Raw genomic sequence first — 16,804 nt, forward strand, 5'->3', positions numbered from 1 at the left:
CGTGTTGGCGCTAAGGACACCAGTGAATCGTGGTTGTGGTGTGACAGGGGAGACAGACCTGTAAAGAGACAGATGCAGGTGGTGACAGGAGCTGAGGGGAAGGGAGGGCTGTGGGAGTGTGGAGAAGGGGCCCCCAGCCCTCCTAGGGAAAGGGTTCTGGAAGGTTTCGCAGAAGAGGTCGGGGCTGAGCTGTGTTTTAAAGAGCAGGTGGAGAGGTCCGCCTTCTGGCAGCTGAGATGCTCCCACTGTCCCCCCTTTAACCTCAGCCAGGAAAATATCCACAGAAATTTCACGTCTCTACATCTAGAGATGGGTAGATTGAAACATATAGAGGAAGCGGAACCAGGGGAACGGTGGAGGTGGTGTTTGCAATCCTGGGTCCCCAGCCTCGGCAGCCAAGCCTGCAGCCACGGAGAACCCAGTAGCATCAGGGAGGCAGGACGAACAACTCCCGCCTCCTGGCCTTGGCGGGGCCTGCAGTGCTGTCGCTCCAATTGCAGAGTCGCCCTCAACTCTAGCCCCCGTCCCCCACCCACAGTGGTGGCGCTCCTAAATCCAGCAACCCCAGACATGGCAGAGGTGCCACGATCCCTGCTCCACCCCCTTCAGTGGTGGCAGAGCCTGTGACCAGAGACTCTGGACACGCAGAGGTGCCCATCATCCCAGTGTTCCAGGCAGTGACAACAGTGACAGTGCAGGGCACCAACAAGCAAGGAGGCACAAGCAGTGACAACGAGGGTACCGGGCAACACCTTTGTCAGAGGCAGTGGAGGCTGGAAAAATAATCGGTCCTCAGGTATAACCAGGGGCAGCTCAGGTAAGGAAACCAAAGGCTAGTGCTGTAGCGCCACCTACTGGAAAGTAAAAGAAAAGCCTCTAATCCATTGAATCGTTCAAAGCAAGTTTTTTTTAAAAAGTTTTATCTAAAGAAGACAGGTATTTGCTACTTCATGTATACCTGCAGAGGAACAACTCATCAAACATCATGAAGAATCACAGTGACACTGTATCACAAAAAGAAAATGACCGTTCTCCAGAAACTAAAGTTGCAGAACATTGCCGTTTAACGGATAAAGAGTTCAAAACAGCTATCAAGAAGAAACTCAACCAGCTCCAAGAAAACCCAGAAGGGCAATTCAGTAAACTTAGGGATGAAATTAGTAAACAGAATAAACACTTTATCAAAGAAACTGAGACTTAAAAAGGACCAAATAGAAGTTCTGGAGCTGAAGAACTCAGTATGCAAGATGAAGAATACACTAGAAAGAACTGGAAAGAGGGCAGACCACGTAGAAAAGAGGTTTTTCAAGTTCAGAGATAGACATCTTGAAATGGTTCAGTTAGGAGAGGAGAGAGAAGTAAGAACTGAAAACAATGCAGAAAACCTTTGAGAACCAGCCAACTCTTTAAGGAAGGGCAACATTAGGATAATGCGTATCCCGGAAGGAGGAGAGAGGGAGTAGGAAGCGGAGAGTTATTTTAAAGAAATAATAGTGGAGAACGTCCCAAACCTGGGAAAGGAACTGGAGGTACAAGTCCACGAAGCTAAGAGAACACCGCATTGCCTCAATGCTAAAAGACCTTCTCCAGAATAATTACATTAAAACTGTCAGGAGTTCCCTGGTGGTTCAGTGGGTTAAGGACCTGGCATTGTCTCTCCTGTGGCGTGGGTTTGGTCCCTGGCCTGGAAAATTCCACATGCTGCGGGCACAGCCAAAAAAAAAAAAGCCAAAAGTCATTGACAAAGAATTTTAGGAGTTCCTGTTTTGGCTCAGTGGGTTAAGGACCCAGTGTTGTCTCTGTGAGGATGCAGGTTTGATCCCTGGCCTCACTGACTGGGTTAAGGATCTGGCATTGCTGCAACCTGCGGTGTAGGTTGCAGATATGGATCGTATCTGATGTTGCTGTGGCTGTGGCTTAGGCTGCAGCTGCAGGCCCGATTTGACCTCTGGCTTGGGAACTTCCATAAGGCACAGCCATAAAAAGGACGAAAAAAAAAAAGAATTTTAAAGGCAGCCAGGGAAAAGAGGATGGTAGCTTACAAAGGAACCCCCATAGTTATCAGCAGATTTCTCAACAGAAACTCTACAGGCCAGGAAAGAATGGAATGACATTCTCAAAATACTGAAAGATAAAAACTGTCAGCCAGGAATATTCTATTCAAGAAAGTTATTTTTGGAGTTCCCATCCTGGCACAATGGAAATGAGTCCACCTAGGAACCATGAGGGTGTGGGTTTGATCCCTGGCCTCGCTCAGTGGGTTAAGGATCTGGCCATGCTGTGAGCTGTGGTGTAGGTTGAAGATGAGGCTTGGATCCTGTGTTGCTGATTAGACACCTAGCCTGGGAAACTCCTTGGGTGTGGCCCTAAAAAAAGCAAAATAAATAAATAAATAAATATTTTTTAAAAAGGACGTTATCTTTCATTTATGAAAGAGAAATAAAGGCTTTCCTAGACAAACAAATTCTGAGGGAGTTCATCAACATTAGACCTGCCTTACAAGAAAGGTTAGTAGAAGCTCTTCTTCCTGAAGCAAAAAGCTTTGAGTAAGGCAATAAATAGACAGAATCAGAAAATTGCATCTCTACATATCAGAATAGGTTTTTTAATAATTTATTACAGCACAAAGGATGAAGAGATGAAAAATTAGTTAAAAAACTATAGCGACTTCAATTTGGTAACCAATTTACAACATAAAATGTGATAATTTAAGATGACAAAAGCATAAATGGGGAAGAGGAAAAGGATGGGCAAATGAAAGTATCAGCAGGAAAAGGACTATTTTATCTATGAGCATTTTATGCAAACTTCATGGTAACCACAAAACATACATCTAGAACAGAGACACAAAAGTTAAAAGGGGGGAACTGAAAGAAACACCATAGAAACCACCAACCAAATAGAAACACAAGGAAACGGGAACAATGAAGACATAGAGCAGCCAGAAAACAAAAGGTAAAATGGCAGCACTAAATCCTTATTTATTAGTGATTGCTCAGCAGGTTAAGGATCTGGCATTGCCATGAGCTGTGGTGTAGGTTGCATATGCAGCTCAGATCTGACATTGCTGTGGCTGTGGTGTAGGCTAGCAGCTACAGCTCGGATTCAGCCCCTAGCCTGGGGACCTCCGTATGCTGCAGGGGTGGCCCTAAAATGCAAAGAAACAAACAAAAACAAGACCCAACTATGTGCTGCCTCCAGGAGACTAACCTCAGCTCTGAAGGTAAACATAGGTTCAAAGTATAGGTATAGAAGAGGATAATTCAAGCAAAGGGCAGCCCAAAGAAAGCAGCTATAGCCATATTCATATCGGACAAAGAGACTTCAAGCCACAAAAGGTAACAAGACAAATATAAATAGTATATAATGATAAAGGGGACAACTTATCAAGAAGACATAATAATTATTAATATATATGTCCTTAACATAGGAGAACCAAAATATATGAGGCTTTATTAACAGACCTCAAGGGAGAAATTGAGAGCAACACAATAATAGCGAGAGACTTTAACAGCCCACTTGCATTAATGAATAGGTCACCCAGGCAGAAAGTCAACAAGAAAACAGCAGCCTTAAGAGAAACATTAGACCAGATGGATTTGATAGATTTGTACAGAACATTCCATCCAAATGCAGCATAATACACATTTTTCTCAAGTGCACATGGAATGTTCTCAAGAAAAGACCATATGTTGGGACACAAAACAAGTCTCAATAAATTTAAGAAGGTTGAAATCATATCAAACATTTTTTTCTAATCACAACGATATGAAACTAGAAATCAACCATAAGAAAAAAAGCTGGAAAAACCACAAACATGTGGAAACTTATCAGCATGCTACTAAACAGCTGTTAGGTCAATGAATGAAGAAATCAAAGGAGAAATGTTTAAAAAATATCTGAGGACAAATTTAAATGAAAATACAATACGCCAAACAGGAAGCAGCACAGAGCAGCACAAAGAAAGAAGTTTATGGCAATACAGGCCTGTCTCAAGAAGCAAGAAGAATCTCAAACAATCTAATCTTTTTTTTTTTTTTTTTGTCTTTTGTCTTTTTATCAAATGATCTCATCTTATACCCGAAGGAACTAGAAGAACAAAGCCCAAAGTCATTGGAAAGAAGGAAATAATAAAGATCAGAACAGAAAGAGACAACATAAAGACTAAAAAGACAGTAGAAAATTTGATGTAACTAAGAGCAGATTCTTTGAAAAGATAAAATTGTCAGACCTTTAGCTAGACTGACTAAGAAAAAGAGAGAAGACTCTGGTAAATAAAATCAGAAGTGAAAGAGGAGAAATAACAATGGATACCACAGAAATGCAAAGGATTATAAGAACATGATGAACAGCTATATCCTAACAAATTGGACAACCTAGAAGAAATGGACACATTCTTAGAATCATACAACTTTGCAAGACTGAATCATGAAGAAATAGAAATCTGGGAGTTCCCGTCATGGCTCAGTGGTTAATGAATCCAACTAGGAACCATGAGGTTGTGGGTTCGATCCCTGGCCTTGCTCAGTGGGTTAAGGATCCGGCATTGCCGTGAGCTGCTGTGTAGGTTGCAGATGTGGCTTGGATCCTGTGTTGCTGTGGCTCTGGCATAGGCCAGTGGCTACAGCTCCAATCTGACCCCTAGCCTGGGAACCTCCATAGATGTGGCTTGGATCCTGTGTTGCTGTGGCTCTGGCATAGGCCAGCAGCTACAGCTCCAATCTGACCCCTAGCCTGGGAACCTCCATATGCCACAGGAACAGCCCTAGAAAAGGAAAAAGACAAAAAAAAAAAAAAAAAAAAAAAAAAAAAAAAAAGAAATCTGAATAGACTGATCACTGAAGAGATTGTAAAGATATTGAAACAGTAATCAAAAGTCATAAGTCTAGGACCTGAGAGTTTCAAGGCAAATTCTATCAAACATTCAAAGAAAACTTAAAACCTATCGTTCTCAAACTCTTCCAAAAAATTGAAGAGAAGGGCATACTTCCTAACTCATTTTTTGAAGCCAACATTACCTGGTACCAAAACCATCAAGGACACCACACAGCAGAAATTACAGGCCAATATCTCTGGTGAACATAAATATAAAGCTCCTCAATGAAATATTAACAAGCTAAATACAGTAATACATTAAAAGGATGATAAACCAAGATCAAGCAGGATTTATTCCAGGGATACACGGATGGTTCAACATCAGCAAGTAAATCAACATGGTACACACGCCACATGAACAAAATGAAGGATAAAAGTCATATGATCATCTCAACAGAGGCAGAAAAATCATTTGACAAGATTCAACACCCATTTATAAAAACTCTTAACAAAATGAGTTTAGAAGCATGTACCACAACACAATAAAGTCCATAAATGACAAGCCCACAGCTACTCCTCTAAGATTGGGAGTAAGACAAGGATGCCTACTCATGCCACTCTTAGTCAACATAGTATTAGACAGGCAATAGTATAGCCAGGGCAGCTAGGCACGAAAAAGAAATAAAAGCCATCCAAAGAGGAAAGGAAAAAATAAAACTTTCGCTATTTGTGGATGACATAATTTTATGTAAACCTTTAAAAATGCCACCAAAAAACTATTAAGAATAATAAATGAACACAGTAAATTCGCAGGGCATAATATCATAAAACCTATTGTGTTACTATGAGTTAGCAGAAAGAGAATTAGGAAAACAATCCCATTTGTAATCACAACAGCAACAAAAATACCTAGGAATAAATTTAATCAAGTACACTGAAAACTACATAAGACATCGTTGAAAGGAATGGAAGAGAACACCAATGAATGGAAAGGTTCTATGCTCATGGATTGGAAAAATTAACATTGTTAAAGTGTCTGTATTACCTAAAGCAATAAACAGATTCAGTGAAAACAAAACAAAGCAAAAAAAAAAAAAAAAAAAAAACAGGTTCGGTGAAATCTCTATCAAAATTGTAAGGGCATTTTTCACAGAAACAGAACACATTTATTAAAAAATTTACATGGAATCACAAAAGACCCTGAATAGCCAAAGCAGTCTTTTTTCCTTAGAAAAAAAGAACAAAGCTGAAGTATCACATTCCCTGGCTTCAAACTATATTACAAAGCCATAGTAATCAAAACAGCATGGCATTGGCAGAAAAACAAATACATAGCTCAATGGAGCAGAATTGAGAACCCAGAAATATATCCACACATATATGGATAATTAATTTATGACAAAGGAGCAAAGAGCACACTGTGAAGAAAGCACAGGCTCTTCGGTAAATGGTTTTGGGCAACCTGGACAGCCACATGCGAGAAAATGAAGCTGCACCACTATCTCACACCATACTTGAAAACCAACTCAAAATAAAGACTTGCATGTAAGACCTGAACGCATTAAACTCTGAGAAGAAAACGTAGGTAGTCTGCTCTTTGACATCCGTGTTAGCAATATCTTTATGGATATGCCTTCCTCCGGTAAGGAAAACAAAAGCAAAAATAATCACATGGACTACATCACACTAAAAAGCTTCTGCACAGCAAAGGAAATCATTAACAAAATGAAAAGACAAGCTACGGAGCAGGAGAGGGTATCTGAAAATTGTATATCCAATAAGGGGTTAATGTCCAAAATGTGTGAAGGGCTCGCCGAGCTCAACAACAGAAGAACCAAACAATCCAGTTTCAAAATGGGCAGAGAAGCTGCGTAGACATTTTTCCAAAGAAGACGTTTCCTGGCCAACAGGCACATGAAAAGATATTCAGCATCACTAATTATTAGAGAAATGCCTCCGTGAGATATCCCCCCACGCCTGTTAGAATGGCCATTACCAAAAAGGCAAGAAATGACACGGGTGGGTGAGGATGTGGAGCAAAGGAAGCCCTCATACACTGCCGGTGGGAGTGTAAATTGCAGACACAATGGGAAACAGTGTGGAGATTCCTTAGCTAATTAAAAATAGCACTGCCATGTGAGCTGGCAATTTTAGTTTTAGATATTTATTCAAAGAATACGAAACCACTGATTCAAAAAGATACGCAGCTCTCTCTATTATCATTGCAGCATTATTTACAATAGCCAGGATACGAAAACAAATCTAAGTGCCCATCAGTGGCTGCATGGTTAAAGAAGCCTGTGTATGTATATATACTTCAGTGGACTGCTACTCAGCCATAAAAACATGAAACCTTGCCCTTTGCAACCACGTGGATGGACCCTGGGGGTATCATGTTAAGTCAAGGAAGTCAGATGGAGAAAGACAGATACCATATGATTTCACTTATGTGAAATATAAGAAACCGAAAAAATCAAAATAAGTGAACCATCCAAACCAAACTAAAAAACACGTAGATTATAGAGAACAAAGTCGTGGTTACCAGAGAGGATGGGGCAGAAGGAAGGGTGAAATGGTAGCGGGTACTGTGATGGGTAGAAACTGAACTTTTGGTGGTGAGCATGCCCGGGCGTCTACAGAAGTAGAATGTAATATTGCGGAGTTCCCGCTGTGCCACAGTGGGTTGAAGATCTTATGTTATCTTTGTGGCGGCCTGAGTTCAATCACCAGCCCAGCACAGTGGGTTAAGGATCCTGCAGCTGTGGCTCAGATTGGATCCCTGGCCTGAGAACTTGCATGTGCCACAGTTGCAGGCAAAAAAGAAAAGAAATGTAGTGTTGTACCCATGAAACTTATGTTATCAACCAATGTTACCTCCATTTAAAAAAAAATTTTTTTTTTTTTTTGTCTTTTTGCTATTTCTTTGGGCTGCTTCCGATGGCATATGGAGGTTCCCAGGCTAGGGGTCTAATCGGAGCTGTAGCCACTGGCCTATGCCAGAGCCACAGCAACGCAGGATCTGAGCCACGTCTGCAACCTACACCACAGCTCACAGCAACGCCAGATCCTTAACCCACTGAGCAAGCGCAGGGACCGAACCCGCAACCTCATGGTTCCTAGTTGGATTCGTTAACCACTGCGCCACGACGGACACTCCTAAAAAATTTTTTAAAGTGCCGATGGAGCTGAGAGCAGCAGAGAGGGAGAAGGGTACCCCAGGCAGAGGGCACAGCCCAAGCAAAGGCACGAGGCTGTAAATAGGGGGTTGTGAGAGGGACTGGAGCCGCTGAGTGTCATCCTAGAGGCAGTGGGAGAGGAGGAGGGTGAGACGGCAGCAGCCAGCTCATGGAGGGCATGCAGGGAGCCTGACTTGTCTGGCTGCCAAGCAGGAGTTTTAAGCAGCAGCATGACATGGTCCTCGGGTCAGTTCTAAGAGGCTGGCTTGGGAGGCATCAGCTTGGAGGTGATGCTGAAAGCCTGGGAGAGGATGAAGTTGCCCAGAGAGTGGATGTGGGTGCGGAGGTTAGAATCCCTGGGGACACCAGCATCTCTGGGACATTCCAGGCGAAGGCATCCAGGCCGAGTAAAGAGAAGGGGCTAAGGAGGGAGAACTTCAGGAACGGTGAGGCTGCAAGGTAATTATTTTAGTATTTACATTTGGCTGCTAAGAGTGTGGCTGCTAGGTCTAGAGTATGCCCAGGAGAGACAGGCCACAGGATTGTGAGATAAAGGTAAAATGAGCAAGGGTCCTGTGGTCCAGATTGGAGCAGCAGCTGGAGGTTTGCTGAGAGTCCTGAGGCTCCAGGCAACCAGGGCAAAAAGGTAAAGAGTGAGTTACCTAGCTAGAAGAGAACCCCCGATTCTACAGATGGCACAGTGCTACCTTTAAGGGACATTCAGCACATCTTGGGACGTGTCTAAAAGAATGTGATGTTTTTCGTTTGCTTCTTAGGGGGACTCTTGCTGAGAACCAAGGTGTAATGAAGGGCAGGTGGTAGTTGGAGGTGTGCTCTGCTTCGCTGGTGGTTTGCAGCTCCTGCCAATCTCGCTTGACCCAAGGAGAGCTCAGAGCACCCCTGTTTTTCAGGGATGGGAGCAAAAGAGAGACCACCTGAGACCCAAGTCCCTGGGGAAGACAGAGAGGCAGCACTCGGGGGCCCTTGGGAAGGCCCCCTGAACTTGCTTGGTCCTGTGCAGAGGGCCAGCCTTGTGAGCCAGGCTGTGTGTGAGGACGTCTTTGACACATCCGTGCCACTTCCTCCTGACTGGTGACACCCTTGCCTTGTATGCACAGGTTCCCATGCATGGAGGTGCTTCTCAAACGTTTGAACCACCTGCAAGGGCAAAGAATGCATTTACTCCCTGTGGGATCCAGAGGTGTAACCCCAAACCTGAAATTTCTTTGAATTTTCGTGATTTAGCTTTAAAAAAAACTAAGGAGCATTTTGCTTTCTACTCCTTAAGAGGAGTGTAAGCCCTTGCTTTGGAGACCACTGAATGCGGGCCCGGATGGGACTTAAAGCCTGGCGGCTGGTGCTCTTCATGCCCCGGGGGACCTACAGCTCCCAGAACCCAGGTCCACGTGGGTCTCGTGGCTGGGCCTGCATGGAGGAGTGAGGCCAGCAGAGGGCGCTCTGGCTCCACCTGGTAGAGTCTCAGGTTGTCAGGCCCACCAGGAGTTGGAGACTGCGTCCCTTTTGTGAAAGAATGTTCTTACCTTTCCTCGAGGGCTGTTCTCAGCAAAGCTCCCGAGCCAGGCTTTGTGTTGATAACTGCAGGTCACAGTCCCCTGTCCCCGGTGACTCCCCACTGGGGGTTCCTGAAGTGCCCTCTTGGGACCTCTGTTGGGGTGGGAGGAGCAGCCCTCTCTCCCTCTTCACTCGGGAAACCACGTGCGCCTCTCATTCCAGGTCTCCAAAAAGTACAGCGAGATTGAGGAGTTTTACCAGAAACTCAGCAGCCGTTATCCAGCCGCCAGCCTCCCCCCGCTCCCCAGGAAGGTCTTGTTTGTTGGCGAGTCTGACATCCGGGAGAGGAGAGCCGTGTTCGACGAAATTCTGCGCTGTATCTCGAAGGATGCCGAGCTGGCAGGCAGCCCAGAGCTGCTCGAATTCTTAGGTACCCAAGGCTCTGTCCCAAATCCCTGAGGTCACCCCTGGTCCAGTGCCTCCTGCTGCCCAGAAGCTGCAGCCAGACCACTGAGGCGCGTTGGCCTTACTGCCATGCCTGGGCCAGGGTGGTGGGTGGAAGGGGCCTGGACCCGGCCCTGGAGGACTGACCGCCTGGGCGCTGGATGGAGCTCACCCAAGGGCTCACCCAGGGGACTGGTCACAGTCTGACCACCCACCCCGGCCAGCTCTGTCCAGGGTTCCCCTGACCCCCCCCCCCGACACACACAGTCCTGCCCTGGGAACACCCCACTCAGTTTGCACCCCCACCCAGAGGGTTGTGGGTGTGGATCCAGGCAGCCCCCAGGAATGGGGAACACGAGCCCTTGCAGTCCCACAGCCTCCTGTCTTTCTGCTTGTCTCATCTGTCAGGTGAGAGCAGCCCAGTGGACAGGTGCTTGTGTGAATCATGTGAGCCGACACATGCAAAGTGCCCGCACAGAGCCTGCCACACAGGAGGTGCTATAGAAGCCACAGCCAACTCAGCACACCCAGTGACTCAGAACACGCCAGGCCTGTCCCCGTCTTGCACAAATGCCCCCGGGTAGGTGGAGGAGGGGGAGCCCCCCCAGGAATCTGGGTGCTCCCCCCTGCCATTCTCCCCTCTTTGGATCGCTCCATTTAACTCTTTCCCCAATGACTATAAATCTCCTAGTTCCACAAGAGAGATGAGAATTTTTTCAAAAGAAATTAACAGCAAATAAACTAATTTTAAAAAAAAAAAAAAAAAAAAAAAAAGGAGTTCCCGTCGTGGCGCAGTAGTTAACGAATCCGACTAGGAACCATGAGGTTGCGGGTTCGGTCCCTGCCCTTGCTCAGTGGGTTAACGATCCGGCATTGCCGTGAGCTGTGGTGTAGGTCGCAGATGTGGCTCGGATCCTGCGTTGCTGTGCCTCTGGCATAGGCTGGTGGCTACAGCTCTGATTTGACCCCTAGCCTGGGAACCTCCATATGCCACGGGAGCGGCCCAAAGAAATAGCAAAAAAAAAAAAAAAAAAGAGGGCAGGGAATAAAGGCAAAACCAGTGAATGCACAAAAGACTGGGGCTGGGTAAGGCTGCAGTGCTAGGGGTCTTCTGTCCTTTCCCACCCCGAGCCTGGGCCTGTGGGCTCTCCTGGCCCATTTGCTCCAAGCTCACAACCCTCCCCTCTGCTTCTCCCTGGGCTGCGTCCAGGGCAGTGGGTGGGCTCCAGCCCATCTGTTGCTGGCAGAAACTCCCCACCTCCTGGCCTCCTGTGTTGCAAGGAAGCAGGTTAGGGTGGTCCGACTTCCCCAGCCTCTCTGTGCCTTCGTTTCCTCATCTATAAAAATGTTCATTACACGATGCTTAGTACATGAAATGAGAGGTTCCTGAGATTTTTGCATGGGGTTCTCCCATTTTTCCTAGTAAGATGACAAAGCAGAATTCAATATAATGCAACATAATCATTATCACTTAATTCTACATGTTACATCTGTATACATATTCTATCAGTATATATGTTCCATCCTATATGCCAGGCACTCTTAAGTTGTTTATATAGGGTGATATATTTTTTAAAGTGACCATCTTCAAAAAGAGATACTATTCAGTAACTGTTTGGATAGAAATAAACACGTAATCTCAACCACACTTCTCAGGCAGCACTCTGAGATGCTCTGGAAGTTTGTGGATGCTCGCTCCCCCCTTTGTACTTAACTTCATCGTGGACACCTGCCTATGGACCACTAAGCCCATTTGTAATGAAGCCGTCACAGTTTGTTCTGGAATCATCCACCTGATCACTGTGCACTCGTTGAGTTCATAGTCTAATCACCCAGACCCTCAGAGTAGGTCTCCGCCTGTGGTTGGGTTGGCAGAGCTTCCCCAATATGTCCCACAACTGCAAAACATTTCTGGGACTGTCGGTTAGGGGGAACCTGCACACACTGGCTGCCTCCTCCTGCCCTCAGCCTGTGGATGCAGGCTCAGCTGCTCCTGCAGTACTACCAGGCCCGGGCTCCAGAGGTTCAGGAACGGCTGCCCCATCTCAGAGGCTTCTGCTTATAACCGCTCCACCCCAGGCTTTGCTGGCCGCCACCCACCCAGATCCTCCTTCTGGGTCCCAGGATGCTTCAGGGACCGCCCCGCCTTGAGTGCTGGCCCAGGAGCCTGCGAGTGGGGAGGTGCTTCCTCGTCCCCTGGCGATGGGTGTCAGGTGCCCCCTCTGTCTCCCTTCACAGGCACCAGATCGCCCGGTGCCGCGGATTTCAGCAGCAGAGACTGCTCTGTCCTGGACACAGACAGCCAAGCAGGGGACGACGGGGATGCTTTTGACTTCTTCCAGCAGCAGGACCAGGTGGAGAGTGAAGGCCTGCCCGCCCTGGGCCAGAAGGGCAAGGATGCAGGGAAGTCCTCGGGAGAGGAGGAGGAGGAGGAGGAGGAGGCCCTGGACCCTCTGGGCATCATGCGGTAGGTCCCCCCTTCCAGGCGGGCCCTGGTCCATCTCCCTCCAGGCACCTCCCTCCCTCCTGGGAGTCTGAGAAAGTCAGTGTCCCTGGGCCAGAGTAGGCTCCGTGAATGACACGGCTGGAGGGGACTGGTCACCCATAAGGTGCTGACTGTGAGGCGAGGAGGTAGAATGGGCTCCAGGGTGGACTGTGTCCCCTTCCCGTGCACACACGTGCACACACATGCACACACACACGTACACTGGAGAAGAAGAGGCAAGCTAGCCCTCACTTCTTGGCCCAAATGAGCAAGAAACAAAGGTGGGAACTACTGATTTTGAGAGCCTACTATGTGCCAGGCATTGCATTTGTATAGCAGGCATTGTATGTGTATTGGCGTACTTCGTATACCACGTCTCATTGCCCTGCAAACAGCTGTTATGATACCATTTGACAGACTTAAGCAACTGAAGTCCTCAGAGGTCAGGCAGCTGGTACATAGGGTGCGAGATTCATACCAGGCGCAGGACCCTGCCCTGCCCTGCCCTGCGGAGCCAGGCTCCCGGGCTGGAATCCTTGTGTTTTCTGTGGTGAAGGCAGGATGATGATAGCACCTGTCTCCTGGGGTGCTTGTGAGGATGAGTGGGTTCACACAGACGTCACGGCCCCATCTGTGTGCCCCACGACGGACGAGGGGGACCTCCTCCCCGCCCATCACGCAGGCCCTGTACCAGAAGGAAGTTAGAGCGAGGAGACATCGGGCAGAGGCAAGTTCAACTTAAATAACAGGAAAAACAGCCCAGAGGGCACTGCCTGCCGCCCACAGGCCTTCCCCTCCTGGTGGGATGTGTGAGGGTGGGCACGGGCGCTGTGTGGCTGCAGGATGGCTGTGAGATCAGCCTAGAGGGGAATCAGGAGTTGGGCTGGGGAAAGATCCTAGGTGCTCAGGGAGATGGGACCAGAGCTGGAGGTCCTGCAGCTCCTTGGCGCCCGGGAGTCAGCCCCCCTACCCCAGCCCTCCACACTGGCCTTGTCCTAGAAGGGGGTCCGTGGCCCCATGGGAGCCACAGCGAGGTTATGTCAGGAGAAGTCCGTAACAGAGGCTCCTTATCAGCCTGTGCAGCCTAAGGGCCTTGTTGGGCTATATTTGTTGGAACTCACCCTCTCTGCGTTCTGAGTAACCACACATCACTCGCTGCCAGACTGAGATGGGCTCGCATGGTTTGTGCCAGCCTCTGGCTCAGGGACCTGCTTAGCAAAGCGGCTCCTTTTTTGGATAGGAAAATGTTCTTTCGGGTTGGCAAGGGCCACCCTCAATTTCCTGCCCACTCCAGTAGCAATTGTCGGGGGAGGTGCTGACCGTCTGGGGACCCTCTGCCCCCCAGGACCACCCCCAGCTCTACCTTCCTGAATCCGAGGAGAGCTGGGCACCTGTTAGGGATGCCAGTGGCTTTGGACCTTCTGCCAGCCCTTCTTTTGATGACCAGCATGGCAGCAGTCAGTGCTGACACCTACAGCTAACACTTTTTGTGGGCCGAGCCTGGGGCATGTGGAGGTGTTCTCCTGCCAGAAATCAAACTCCAGTGACAATGCTGGATCCTTAACCTGCTGCGCCATAAGAGAACTCCGACAACAAAGATTTGGGAACTTATTAAATGCCAGGAATTGATTAGCATTTACGTGAATAGAGAGTTTCTATTTTCTTTCTTCCTTTCTTTCTTTTAAAAGGTCATGACTCACCAAACGGCTTTCAGGATCCATTGTGGGTCTGGCTGGGGAAATGGAGCCCTCAGCAGCGGGGCGTGGCATCAGGCTCATTCTGTGGATGAGGAAGCTGACGTTTGCAGTCAGTAGCTCATCCAGATTCATTTCTGTCATCAAGAAATGACAGGGTCAGGACTTGATGCCACCCCCCCTACACCCTGTTCCTTGGTGCCAGTCTTCCAGCAGTCTGGGTGGCAGGCAGGGCCCTGGGATTAGCCCCCTTTCACAGATGGGAACATGGAGGACAGAGCTGAGTGGGGACTTGGCCAAAGCCTCATGTGTGGCGGAGCCCGGTCTCGAAGCCAGCGCTTCCCCTTGGCCTCTCCTGGAATGCCAAGGTGGCCTCGTTGACTTCCGCGCAGAGTGCTGCGCAGCCCACCCTTTACAGGAGACTTAGGCTTTGCAGGCATTTTTCTCCATCCCGCGCCCCCAGTTCCTCTGCAGATGCGGCCTCCCTGCTTTGCCAGCCACCCCACCCACCCCACCCGCAAGCGGCCGTCTGGGCCCGAAGCAGCCACGTTTCCAGGGGACAGATATCGGTCCTTCCTGCCGTGGCCGCGGCGGGGCGCTGTTGCTCCACTGCGGGGCTGCTGGGAGGGTGGGAGGCATGGGCACAAAGCCTGGCTTTCCTTTGTCTGTTAAACCTGGTTTTGATTAAGGAAAGACCCGCCACTACACCATTGGAAGTGGCTCAAGACAGAAAAAGCCCAGCCCAGCCCGTCACTGCCGCGCTCCCGTGTTCGGGGGTTTTGTGTCTCTGTCCTGGCTGCATCCGCTTAACTGCGGCCGGAGCGCACAGGTCCTTTCATCCTCCGCTTTTGCACGGCATGTCCTCAAGACCGCTCTCCGCGTGGGGGCAGCGTCTTCGTGTTTAACTTTCTATTTTAGAGACTTCACAGTTCTGAGAAAGAGGAAGTTGTCCCATGATAGTTCTGCCTTCTGCTAGAAATACTCTGCTAGAAATATTTTAAATAATCACTCAAATAGTATTCGATTAACAAAGAAACATCGAAAGCCCCATTGAAAGTCCTTCTGTCGTGATGTTCCCGTTGTATTACCAAAACGGGATCGTGTTATGTGCGCCATCTCATACTTTGCTTTTGTTCAGCTTCCATTTCCAGTGTTTGCAGATCAATAAATAAACGTCCACATTCTTAACTCAGTGCTGGTCCCTCAGGCTGAGGGGCTATAAATGACATTGCCAGGCCCCTGCTTGGGGACATTGCTGGTGCTTTCCATAGGCTTTCGCCATTGCAGGCAATGAGGAACTCATTCACGGATGGAGCGTTTACTCTGTGGAAGCTTTTCCTCCAGAGACCTGCCCCAGAATGAGGACCTGCCCCAGAACGGGGTCCCCCAAGCTTCTACTGGGGGTCTGGGTTGGGTCTCCCCAGTGAAGGGGTCTTCGGGGACTCGATTCCCCTGCCTTGGGAAGGGCTCTCTGCTTTTCCAAATGCTGCCCACCCACCAGGCTTGCTACCTGCCCCCCCACCTCTTCCCCCAGTGCCCAGAGAGGGCCCCCCCACCCCACGTCCAGGCCCCAGGTCCCTGAGGACCCTCAGCTTCCCGAGGGACCAGCTAGTTCACTTCCCCGTGAAGCTGGGCTTCCCGCTCTCTGCTCAAAGGAGGGGGAGCCGGCACCCAGGGGCCTGTGCCATGGCCTCGAGTGGTGAAGCTGGACATTTCTTTGGAATATGAACCCCGTGCTTTGTCATAATTATTTATACACATTTTGCTTTATCGTTCATAAAATAACTGTATGTGTTTGAGTAGAAAAGTATTTTGCCTCCTAAATTTGGATGAAATTGCTGCTCTGGGATGAGTCTGTGGTGTTTTGGGGGTTTTTTTAAATTTTTTTTTCTTTCTTTTTTTTTTTTGTATTTTCTAGGGCCGCACTTGCGGCATATGGAGGTTCCCAGGCTAGGGGTCTAATCCGAGCTGCAGCTGCTGGCCTTCGCCAGAGCCACAGCAACGCAGGATCCTAGCTGCGTCTGCAACCTACACCACAGTTCACGGCAACGCCGGATCCCTTAACCCACTGAGCAAGGCCAGGGATGGAACCCACAACCTCATGGTTCCTAGTCGGATTCATTAACCACTGAGCCACCATGGGAACTCCGAGCCTGTGCTTTTGAAAGCTTCTAGCCACTGCCGGGTGCCCTCAGATCTACTAACACAAGATTTATTTCCCCCGGGCTTTACTGAGATATAATTGACATATGACATCGTGTAAGTTTAAGGTGCGCAATTTGATACACCTGTTTGTTGCGAAATGATTGTCACGAGGTTAGACGAGGCACTTACCCCTCACAGAGTTACGTTGTCCAAGACTTAGAAGTGAGACTGTCCCCAAGGATGGGAGCTCTGGGGGGACAGCTTGGCCTCAGCCCCACCTCGTGAGGGACACTAGGAGCCGCTTCTCCTTGGACGCCTCTTGCTTGATAGTGTGGCTGTCGCTGGTGGGCTTAAGACCCCTTTAATGGTCTAGCCGCCCCTGCCCAGGGTAACAGACCTGGGCAGAGGGGGAATTCTGCACTACCCTGGATCTAGTTAGGGATGCAGATTCTCAGGCCCCCTTGGACCCCAGTGAGGCCCAAGAACCTGTTTTTTAATGAGCTCTTGGGGTGCTTTCCAGGCAAATTCATCCT

General features: G+C 48.5%; 1 protein-coding gene and 1 long non-coding RNA gene across 4 annotated transcripts in view; one reads left to right on the forward strand and one right to left on the reverse strand.

Moving 5' to 3' along the window:
- LOC146404936 (uncharacterized) overlaps positions 1-16,804 on the reverse strand; it is a 639,839-nt gene that overhangs the window by 138,569 nt on the left and 484,466 nt on the right. The gene's annotated exons all lie outside the window — the stretch shown is intronic.
- HS1BP3 (HCLS1 binding protein 3) overlaps positions 1-16,804 on the forward strand; it is a 38,284-nt gene that overhangs the window by 4,785 nt on the left and 16,695 nt on the right. For 2 of the 3 annotated variants that reach the window (XM_003354913.6, XM_013996311.3), the window contains exons 3-4: positions 9,726-9,933; positions 12,186-12,414. In XM_003354913.6, coding sequence (XP_003354961.4) covers positions 9,726-9,933; positions 12,186-12,414 — 437 coding nt within the window. Of the gene's footprint in view, positions 1-9,725; positions 9,934-12,185; positions 12,736-16,804 lie in introns of all 3 variants that reach the window. The other variant, XR_014842460.1, reaches the window with a different exon arrangement.

The sequence above is a fragment of the Sus scrofa genome, chromosome 3 (genome assembly GCF_054392235.1).
Source record: "Sus scrofa isolate SSC_HxYL_T2T_F1_AM1 chromosome 3, Sscrofa_HxYL_maternal_Yorkshire_Landrace_v2.0, whole genome shotgun sequence".
In the NCBI taxonomy this organism is placed as follows: domain Eukaryota; kingdom Metazoa; phylum Chordata; class Mammalia; order Artiodactyla; family Suidae; genus Sus; species Sus scrofa.